The 12,013-nt window shown below is 43.6% G+C and overlaps 1 protein-coding gene across 1 annotated transcript in view; it reads left to right on the forward strand.

Moving 5' to 3' along the window:
* Positions 1–12,013, forward strand: part of LOC124552318 (organic solute transporter subunit alpha-like) — a 62,028-nt gene that overhangs the window by 43,235 nt on the left and 6,780 nt on the right. The window contains exon 3 of the mRNA XM_047126591.1: positions 5,658–5,809. Coding sequence (XP_046982547.1) covers positions 5,658–5,809 — 152 coding nt within the window. The remainder of the gene's footprint in view (positions 1–5,657; positions 5,810–12,013) is intronic.

The raw sequence follows: 12,013 nt of genomic DNA on the forward strand, positions 1-12,013 counted from the left end.
TTGTTGCTCGCAGGGTCGCTGAGATGAAGAGCAACAAGTGGAGTGTTTGGAGTTGGCGAAATTAATTAGCCGTCCTCCACCTTTCATTATTATGATTGATTTCCTTGTGTTTATTGACGAAGTTCAACTAGCGGTATTTCTCTGCCTAGTGGCCGCTAACGCCCCAGTTACCTGCCCTGGAGGTTAGCGTATTTTCGCAGCAGTGTACCTTTCCACGCCTTGCCACTGCTGTCCAGTAAGGAGTGTAGTTTGACAGCCTCCTTGATTGTGGCTCCGATATTTGTTTCTTTTGGACTACTTTCGTCGTAGCGGTTCCTTCTGCTTCTGGATGTTCTAAGTACCGGATTCTGAAGACGCAGTGCTGTCCGCCGGTTCCGCCTTGCCTGGGTTATCCCATTGTTGTGTTGGTTATCAGACGTTGGGTAGAAGGTGCAAGAGTGTTGGTCGGCGTTTAAACTGTCACTAATTTGAAATGCCATCTGGTTAAGTGAATACAACTCTTGCCTGCCTGTCTCATCGTTTATGAAGTTGAGCGACTTTCCCAGGTCGATCCTTGGAGCACTGTCTGAGGCCCACTTCTCTTTTGATTTGATCAGATTGTGACGATAGTCAATAAGGCCTTCAGCCATGAATGCAATTTGTCTTAAGAATTTTTAATTAGGTATTGTCTCTCAATATGATTGCCCATTTTATAATATTTTAGTAAGAATTTGCTATCTAGGTTTTCAGCCGTCAAATTGTTTTTGAATAATTACTATTGGGGCCTTCAGCCAACAAATAATTTGAATTTCTTGTCAATAAGGCCTTCAGCAGTGAATGCAGTTTTATATTAAGAATTTTTAACTAGATATTGTCTCTTAATATGATTGTCCTTTTTTACAATATTTTAGTAAGAATTTGCTATCGAAGCCTTCAGCTGTCAAATGGTTTTGAATTATTAATATTGGGGTCTTCACCTGACAAATAATTTGAATTTATGATCAATAAGGCCTTCAGCTGTGAATGCAATTGGTCTAAAGAAATTTTAATTAGATATTGCCTTAACAGTCAAATTTGATAATTGTTCCTTATTGTCATCCTTATATGCAGTTGGTTCCAAATAAAGTGTACGTGATTGAAAAAAAAAAAAAAACGAACTGAGCAACCAACGGTAACTGAGTAAGACCTGTCTACACCGAAATCTGCCTTTTCCCTAAGTAAACATGTCTCAGTAACCTTAGGCTTTTTGCAGGTGATGCAGTTGTATATGATGAAGTACTATCTGAAACAAGCTGCATAAATATTCAGTCAGATCTTGATAAGATTTCTAAGTGGTGTGGAGACCAGCAACTTGGTTTAAATGTTCAAAAATGTAAAATTGTGCACTTCACAAAACGGAAAAACGTTGTATCCGATGAGTATAATATCAGTGGGTCACAGTTGGAATCGGCCTACTCATACAAATACCTGGGTGTAACACATTGTAGGAATGTGAAATGGAATCATCACATAGGCTCATTTTGGGGTAAAGCAGATGGTAGCCTTCGGTTTATTCATAGAATACTGGGGAAGTGCAATCTAACTACAAAGGAGATCGCCTACAAATCACTCGTGCTACCGGTTCTGGAATATTGCTCAAGTGTGTGGGACCTGTACCAGATAGGACTAACAGAGGATATTGAATGTATACAGAGAAGGAAAGCACGAATTGTCACAGGTTTGTTTGACCGGTAGGAAAGTGTTACAGAGATACTGAAGAAACTGAACTGGCAGACTCTTGAAGGTAGACATCAACTATCGCGAGAAAGTCTACTACTGAAGTTTCGAGTTTAAATGATGACTCTAGGAATAATACTACAACCTCCTACGTATCACTCACATAGGAATCATGAGGACATGATTAGAATAATTACAGCACTCGCAGAGGCATTCAGACTATTACTCTTCCCACGCTCCAAACGTGAATGGAATGGAAAGAAATCCTAATAATTGGTACAGTGGGATGTACCCTCTGCCATGCACTTCACGGTGGTCTGCAGAGTTTAGATGTACACTAGTGCTCATAAATTAAGGGTAATTGCAGAATGTGGTGCCACACAACGTGGCACTATACAAAACTGGCGCTAATAGCATAGGCACATAGGGAACACACACGACTCAGATCTGTAAGTCCACGGTATTGGTGGTAAGTTGAGAAAACCGTTCCGAAACACATGTGCTACAAAACGCCACTGTTTCCTGTGCATGTACCCCGACATCAATATGGGATATGATCACCATGCACATATACACAGGCTGCACAACGGGTTGGCATACTCTGGATCAGGTGATCGAGCAGCTGTTGTGGTATAGACTCCCATTCTTGCACCAGTGCCTGACGGATCTCCTGAAGTGTCCTAGAGGTTTGAAGACGTGCAGCGATACGTCGACCGAGAGCATCCCAGACGTTTTTGATGGGGTTTAGGTCTGGAGAACAGGCAGGCCACTCCATTCGCCTGATATCTTCTGGTTCAAGGTACTCCTCCACGATGGCAGCTCGGTAGGGCCGTGCGTTCTCATCCATCAGGAGGAAGGTGGGACCCACTGCACCCCTGAAAAGGCGGACATACTGGTGCAAAATGACGTTTTCTTGGCACCAGGCTTTACGGGCTCTCCTGTGACCAGGGGTCAGTGGAATGCACCTTGAAGGTCTCTGGGCGAATAAACCATGTCGGTTCAGTCGTCTGTAGTCTGTGTGTCTGGAGACAACTGTTCCAGTGGCTGCGGTAAGGTTCCGAGCAAGGCTACCTGCATTACTCCGTGGCCGTCTGCAGGCACTGATGGTGAGATATCGGTCTTCTTGTGGTGTTGTACACTGTGGATGTCCAGTACTGTAGCGGCTGGACACGTTTCCTGTCTGCTGGAATCGTTGGAATAATACTGAGATCACGCTTTGTGGCACACGGAGGGCCCGTGCTACGACCTGCTTTGTTTGACCAGCCTCCAGTCGCCCTAGTATTCTACTCCTCTTAACTTCATCAGTATGTGTTCTTTGAGTCATTTTCAACACACAGTCACCATTAGCACGTCTGAAAACGTCTGCAAACTCACTCGCTGCACCAACACACCTCTGCGTTATGTGGACTGCTGCCAGCGCCACCGTGCAACGACCACAGGTCAAATGCACCACATGGTCGTACCCAGAAGTTATTTAAACCCGCAAACCACCCATCCTTAATTTATGAGTATGAGTGTAGTTGCAGATGTCGACGTAGACGTAGAAATAAAAAATTAATAATATGGAAAAACCACGTTTTATTACATACATTTTAAGGGTACGTTCTTAAGCCATTTTCCTACATAATCACCAGTCAGTCTGAGCCACTGATCATATTGGTGCACAAGTTTTTGAATAACGCCTCTGTAGAAATCTGCCGCCTGCGAATGCAACCACTGGTTTATACTGGCAAGCAGTTCGGCACCAGTATCAAAGTGTTGTGTAGCGAGCCATGTCTTCATTGTTGAGAAGAAGTGGTAGTCGCTCAGCGCCATATTTGGGCTGATGAAACATCTGCCGTCCACAACCTCGTAAGTGCTCTCGGATACGATTGACCATGTTTGCAGTGCGTTGTAATGAAAAAAAGAAAATTTTTGCGCTAAGTTTTCCCTGACGCTTGTTTTATACCGTCTGCCTTAACTTTGTCAGTGATGGACAATATCTTTCTGAGCTAATTGTTGTCTCACGTTAAAGGAAATCAACGAGAATCACTTCTTTAGAATCTCAAAACATAATGGCCATGATCTTTCTTGCTGACAGCGTTTGCAAACACTTCCTTGGTTTCTTTGGAGAATTTGTATGTCCACACTCCACTGACTGCCTTTTGATTCCACCCAAGTATCACCCCCAGTAACAATACGATCGATAACTAAATGGTTCAAACAGCTCTGAGCACTATGGGACTCAACATCTGAGGTCATCAGTCCCCTAGACCTTAGAACTACGTACATCTAACTAACTTAAGGACACCACACACATCCATGCCCGAGGTAGGATACGAACCTGCGACCATAGCGGTCGCTCGGTTCCAGACTGAAGCGCCTAGGACTGCTCGGCCACACTGGCTGGCCGATCGATAACTTTGTTACTATTTTTCTTGTAATCTTCGAGGAAGGTCAGTGCTGCAGCCAATCTGATTTTTGTGGTCTTTCGTTAGGATTTTGGGAACCCACCTAAGCACAATTTTTTTGGTAACCAAGCTTGCCTGCCACAGTGTCAGGCGCAAACTCAGTGAAATTTGGGAAGGATGTTGTGAGCTCCGTAATCGTAAAACGACGATTCTCACAAATTTTGTCGTTGATTTCTATTACCAGTCCGCCAGCCACAAGGCTAGACCTACCACTACGGTCCTCATTGTGAACACTGGTACGGCCATTTTTAAAATCAATGCACCACTGCCTCGCTCGGCTTTAACTCATTATTCTTTTTCCGTACACATCACTAAGCTCGCGATGAGTTTCAACTGGTTTTCAGTTTTTTATCAACAAAAACCTAATCACAAAACGCATGTCAGAAGAGACAGGAGTTTCTGTAGCAGCACACATTTTAACATGTCACAAAAAGCAAAGTAGCGGAAACGCAGTCCACCCGCTACCACTGCGTACTGAATGTAGGACCGTTATAACACCAAGATGGCCGCTATAGCACCGCTCACCGCCGCGACAGACCAAAATGTCTGTTACTTTTTGGATGGCCCTCGTACTTTCCTTGTCGTGTCACGAGCCCGTAACGCCATCATGCGGCAATTAATACCCGGTTGGGTAGTGGTCATACCGTTTTGTCTCATCTATAGCCCTCCCAAAGCTTGTGGAAAGGGCTCTTTGTGTACAGAGGAAGTTTCCTATTAGGTGGCCGAACAACCTATTGGGGCCTCCCAGCCAACAATGATATATGATTCCTGAATGAGATTTTCACTCTGCAGCGGAGTGTGCACTGATATGAAACTTCCTGGAAGATTAAAACTGTGTGCCAGACCGAGACTCGAACTCGGGACCTTTGCCTTTCGCGGGGAAGTGATCTACCAACTGAGCTACCCAAGCACGACTCACACCCCGTCCTCAAAGCTTTACTTCTGCCAGTACCGCGTCTCCTACGTTCCAAACTTTACAGTCGTGCTTGGGTAGCTCAGTTGGTAGAGCACTTGCCCGCGAAAGGCAAAGGTCCCGAGTTCGAGTCTCTGTCTGGCACACAGTTTTAATCTGCCAGGAAGTTTATATCAGCCTACACTCCGCTGCAGAGTGAAAATCTCATTCTGGAAACACCCCTCAGGCTGTGGCTAAGCCATGTTTCCGCAATATCCTTTCTTTCAGGAGTGCTAGTTCTGCAAGGTTCGCAGGAGCACTTCTGCAAAGTTTGGAAGATAGGAGACGAGGTACTGGCAGAAGTAAAGCTGTGAGGACGGGGCGTGAGTCGTGCTTGGGTAGCTCAGTTGGTAGAGCACTTGCCCACGAAAGGCAAAGGTCCCGAGTTCGAGTCTCGGTCCGGCACACAGTTTTAATCTGCCAATAAGTTTCAATGCTATATGAGTTTCTCTTCAGCGTACGACTATGTTTCACCTGAATGCAATTCTCAGAAGCATTCCACTGTTGACAGACTATGAGGGCTGGAGCACACCCTGTAAGTTCCCCTTCCTGCTTTGCAGAGCTGAGTCCGGTGCTGGTGTGGGTCATCGCCGTCTCCACGGTGGCGGTCCTGTCCACGTGCGCCGTCTACGTCATGAGCTTGTGGCACGTGCTCACCAGGGCTGCACCCACACTCAAGTCGCCTACCAGCTACGTGCTCACCATACACCCAGTGAGTAGCTGCACGCTGTCTACATTCAATACCTTAATGTCGTCAACATTTTATGGACCAGCGGTCAAAGTTATTGCCTCTCGATTTTGGGATCCCGAATCCGATTCCTGGACGGGTAAGAATTTTTTTCTCTCTGATATTGAGTGGTTGTGTTGTACGGGGTGTTCAGAAAGTCTCTCCTCAGTGCCGTATGATTGTTTGCCTGCCTGGGTTACTTCCCTTCAAGTGAACTCTCCCAACATTCCATTGTTTCGTTTATCTCAGACAGCGTCAGTAGTATCGTTGGTGTGTGTCGTTAAGTGTTGACGTGGACGTTTAAATTTAGTTCCTTTGTTCGTCTGTTTCGTTTTTGTCACTGTTGAAATGCTAACCATGAAGAATGTGTGTTTTTAGTCGAACAAGTGTCCAAAATACACAGTTTCAGTTCGTCAAACATTTAATTCAGTTTTCCCGAAGACAACACTCCCATATCGCGATACTATGCGAGATTTGGTTAACAAATTTCGAAGTACGGGCTCAGTGATACATGCACCAAGAAGTGGTCGTCCTAGCGTTTTGTCTGAGGATGAACTACTCGATATTTCCGATAAAATTTCCACGAGTCCGGACAAGTCAGTAAGAAAACTCGCCCAGGAAATCGATGTTAGTGTAGGAACGGCCCATACAGCTGCAAGGAAAAAATTAGAACTTTTCCCATACAAGTGTCAGTTGTGCAAGAACTGAAAAACACTGATCATGGCAAGAGACTGCATTATTGTCAATGATTCGAAAATTTCATTCAACAAAATGGGAGGGATATTCTTAATGAAACGTTTTTCAGTGATGAGACGTGGTCTCATTTATCCGGGTACATGAACTCGCAAAATTCTCGTATGAGGAGTACTGCAAATCCCTTGTATTCACGAGGAATCACTTACTTCTGTAAAAATAGGAGTTTGGATTGCAATTTCTGGACGTCGGATTGTGGGTCCCATATTTTTCAACGAAACAATAAAAGCACAACGATACTGCAGTGATATTTTGTATCAATTCATAGGAGAACTTGTGTTAAGTGAAATACTAAACGGTTATTTTCAGCAAGATGGTACAACCGAGCATACAGCCCGCGTTTCAATGTCATTGCTTGGTGATGTTTTTGGTGATCGTATGATTTCACAGAGAGTTTGACCTCCACGATCGCCTGACCTAACACTACCTGACTTTTTCTTCTGGAGTGCAGCGAAAGCAACTGTCTATAAAAACCGTCGAAAATCCATCGATGAATTTGAAAACTGCAACATCCAATTTCACTGCTTCTGTTACAGAAGAAATGTTGCAGCTTCCGTTTGGGAACATGGTTAGATGAATTGAATTGTGTATTCAAAAACATAGGGGATACTTTCAACATTTAATGTGAAAATTTGTAAGTAATAATGAATATTTAATAAATTAATAACTTGTATTTCACTGAGTTTCATTTCGGTATATTCACCGCAGCATACGGCACGCGCGACTAACAATCATACGGCACGGCGGAGAGACCTTTTGAACACCCCGTATTAGTCATTTCATTATACATGCGATGTCCGTTCTTTTGGATACGTCCAGAAGAACAGCCACATTTTTGATCCTGCAGCCACTATGAATCAAGACTCAAAGGAATCAAAGATGTTAGCTGCCAATGAGCACTGGTTTATATGAATGGGGCAAGTTGAAACCTTGTACCATACATAGTGGATGTAGGATCACAATGATGTCTGTACTTTCAGACATGTCTGAAAGAATAGACACCACATGTATAATTAATTAAGGCCATGACACTCAGTCATCCCTTCAGTGTAGACGCACACCAAGCTCGGACTCTTACAGGAATTGCCCAGAAGCTGCAAGTTATGAGGGTAATACTATACTGGTAGTGTGTGGTATATGTTGAGAATTTGGATCTGACAGAAGGCGTGCTAGGGTAGTACATGCAGTTTGTAACTGCTCTTTAGAGAGTGGGTATTCAGAAACGAATATTAGATTAAATTCTGTAATACAAAATGATCCAAGAGCCAAAAAATGGTCGTATTCTTTCGAAGAAACAGTTAGTTAAAATTTTACAAAGAGTCGATATTCGAAATAGAATAACGCAAAGTAGTACAAAGGGAATTCAAGGAAGACATAACTGAGCTGCGTTTTGTTTTGAACATAATATATAAACCAATGTGCAGCATTGATATCTAAAATGGCTCTGAGCACTATGGGACTCAACTGCTGAGGTCATTAGTCCCCTAGAACTTAGAACTAGTTAAACCTAACTAACCTAAGGACATCACAAACATCCATGCCCGAGGCAGGTTTCGAACCTGCGACCGTAGCGGTCTCGCGGTTGCAGACTGCAGCGCCTTTAACCGCACGGCCACTTCGGCCGGCAGCATTGTTATCTCTCTTGAGTCTTTGTTTCCAATGGTGCATGTTCGCGGTATTCCGTGATAGCCCGAAGCTAGGGATTATAAGCATAATTAAATATCATTCTCATAACTGGGTTAGACATTGGAGTGATGAATAATAGATTATTTTGAGATATTGGGACGGAAAATGGTTGGATATTGTCATACTAATATCTTTGCCGAGCGTTGTCAAGGCGATTCTGCTAATAAACGAGACGAGAGATATAGTGCCCGTGAAAAGGCTAAATTTGTGCTGAACAGACACTGAAAGATCTCGAACTTATAATTAATATCGTGTCGGCAGAATTAAGAAGCTTAGACATTGTAAAGCCGGAGACATATTTATGATTTATCAGATATTAGTAGTAAAAGACAGTTTCATGGAAATCGTATCTTTGGTGATAGGAACGCGAAGGAATGTGGTAAAGACTGTTATTATACCGAAACGATACATACTAGGATCAACTCCTTCTTCATTGATTCCCCAGTGCCATCTCTCATTAATTTAAGAAGCGAATTGTGTCAATAAAACAAAATATACACGAGACTTTCTCTGTGTTTTCTAAATCCCAAAAATCAGGTAGTACATAGACAATTTTATCTGTGAATATTCAAGGGTTACTGAGAAAAGCTGATCAACCTGTTACAAACTGATAATAGGATTTATCGCAGGCATATTGACTACGAAGTTAACTAAATCGCCGGCCGTTGTGGCCGAGCGGTTCTAGGCGCTTCAGTCCTGAACCGCGCTGCTGCTACGGTCGCAGCTTCGAATCCTGCCTCGGGCATGGATGTGTGTGATGTCCTTAGTTAGTTAGGTTTAAGTAGTTCTAAGTCTAGGGGACTGATGACCTCAGATGTTAAGTCCCATATTGCTTAGAGCCATTTGAACCATTTGGCAACTAAATCAAATTATTAGGGGAACAAAAATTAAAAAAAAAGTAGATTGGCACCCGATTGCTGTGTAATAAATAAAATCACTTTCTTTGGATCCGTCGTAGTTGAAAGTATACGAAATATCCCTGGAAATAAAAAACGAGATCAATTTTCAAGTGCTAGTTCACACAATTAGATTCACAACGTGATTCAAAGATGTTTTATGCCCAACCCACACGGCAGGGAATGGCTCTCAACTAGCCGGTACAATATATATACACACTTGTGAGATCAGCTCCGCTGCCGAAGGAGGAAAGGTCGAAGCGATATCATTGCAGTTGCGACGATGGTGGCTGAGCGGGCATAAGTTGTGGTGACCACTGTGTCTGGATAGTGTAGTGGCCAGAACATCTGCCTAGCAAACAGGAGACCACGGTTCGAAGCCCAGTCTGGCACAAATGTTCAACTTGCCCCATTGATATAAGTCAATGCCCACTGGTATCTAGTGTCTTTAATTTCTTTCTATCCTAATAATTTCATTTGATCTTCATCATAAAGACACGTAAGTCTCTGATGCAGGGTCAAATAGGAAGACTTGCACATGGCGAACAAACAACCCTAGATGGAGTCCCAGACAATAATGCCATATGATCCCTTCCATCGTGATGTGGACGCCACCTCACAGTATACGATGTATCAGGAATTTTTGTTGTTAATCTAAAATTTCTGAGTGCAACTCAAGTTTCCACACTCTATGCCTATGACCGTGTCTTCCAGCCTATGTGCTAAGCAGAATCATCACCTTAGCATTATGTTTTTGAAATGCAGTGTCCGTCCTACGTTGCGTCTGAGCGACCATTAAGGAACTGGGACAAGGGGCGTGACCAGAGGATCCGACGAAAGACAGACGACGATCTTTCTGGCTCCATACCATGATTCCAGGAGCTGGAGAGACATGGGAATTGAGAGGGTACATTCCTATAGAATGTGAACTGCAAAATAAGAAAGGCGGGTTCAAAAAATGGCCCTGAGCACTATGGGACTCAACTGCCGAGGTCATTAGTCCCCTAGAACTTAGAACTAGTTAAACCTAACTAACCTAAGGACATCACAAACATCCATGCCCGAGGCAGGATTCGAACCTGCGACCGTAGCGAAGAAAGGCGGGCACGGCTACTAACTGCACAAGCCTTGTTGTGATGGAGAAATGGATGCGGCGTGTAGGCACAACCTGAGGTCCACAAGAAGCAACTTAAATCACTTAATAACACTAAGTCTTCCGGTCCAGACTGTGTGCAAATTAGGTTCCTTTCAGAGTAAAGTGATGCAGTAGCTCCATAGTTAACAATCATACACAACCGCTCACTCGACGGAAGAAGCGTACCGAAAGACTAGAAATTTGCACAAGTCAGACCAATATTCAAGAAAGGCAGTAGGAGTAATCCACTAAATTACACGCGCATATCATTAACTTTGATATGCAGCAGGATTGTGGGACATATATTGTGTTCGAACATTATGAATTACCTCGAAGAGAACGGTCTATTGGCACACATTCAACACAGATTTAGAAAATGTCGTTCTTTTGAAACACAACTAGCTCTTTACACAGACGAAGTGTTGACTGCTATTGACCAAAGATTTTACATTGATTCTGCATTTCTAGATTTCCGGAAGACTTTTGACACTGTACCTCACAAGTGGCTTGTAGGGAACTTGCGTGCTTATGGGATATCGCCTCAGTAATGTGACTGAATTTGTGATTTCCTGTCAGAGGTCACAGTTCGTAGTAGCTGACGGAAAGTTATCGAATAAAACAGAAGTGATTTTTGACGTTCTCCGAGGTAGCATTACGGGCCCTCTCCTGTTCCTTATCTATCGGGTGACCAAAAAGTCAGTATAAATTTGAAAACTGAATAAATCACGGAATAATGTAGATAGAGAGGTACAAATTGACACACATGCTTGGAATGACATGGGGTTTTATTAGAACCTCGTATCACTAACAGTCGAGATGACAGGTATCTTATCTGCAAGGCTGTAACGGATCGTGCAGCCACGATCCCTGAGTCAACAGATGGGGACGTTTGCAAGACAACAACCATCTGCACGAACAGTTCGACGACGTTTGCGGCAGCATGGACTATCAGCTCGGAGATCACGGCTGCGGTTACCCTTGACGCTGCATCACAGACAGGAGCGCCTGCGATCTACATCTACATGATTACTCTGCAATTCACATTCAAGTGCTTAGCAGAGGGTTCATCGAACCACAATCATACTATCTCTCTACCATTCCACTCCCGAAGAGCGCGCGGGAAAAACGAACGCGTAAACCTTTCTGTTAGAGCTCTGATTTATTTTATTTTGGTGATCATTCCTACCTATGTAGGTTGGGCTCAGAAAAATATTTTCGCATTCGGAAGAGAAAGTTGGTGACTGAAATTTCGTAAATAGATCTCGCCGTGACGAAAAAGTCTTTGCTTTAATGACTTCCATCCCAACTCGCGTATCATATCTGCCACACTCTCTCCCCTATTACGTGATAATACAAAACGAGCTGCCTTTTTTTGCACCCTTTCGATGTCCTCCGTCAATCCCACCTGGTAAGGATCCCACACCCCGCAGCAATATTCTAACAGAGGACGAACGACTGTAGTGCAAGCTGTCTCTTTAGTGGACTTGTTGCATCTTCTAAGTGTCCTGCCAATGAAACGCAACCTTTGGCTCGCCTTCCCCACAATATTATCTATGTGGTCTTTCCAACTGAAGTTGTTCGTAATTTTAACACCCAACACTTAGTTGAATTTATAGCCTTGAGAATTGTACTACACTGCTGGCCACCGCAAATGCAACACCAAGAAAGACAAGAGGTAGCACAACAAGATTTATTTTGTAGATAACATGTTGACCAAGT

Source organism: Schistocerca americana, chromosome 10, assembly GCF_021461395.2.
Source record: "Schistocerca americana isolate TAMUIC-IGC-003095 chromosome 10, iqSchAmer2.1, whole genome shotgun sequence".
Lineage (NCBI taxonomy): Eukaryota > Metazoa > Arthropoda > Insecta > Orthoptera > Acrididae > Schistocerca > Schistocerca americana.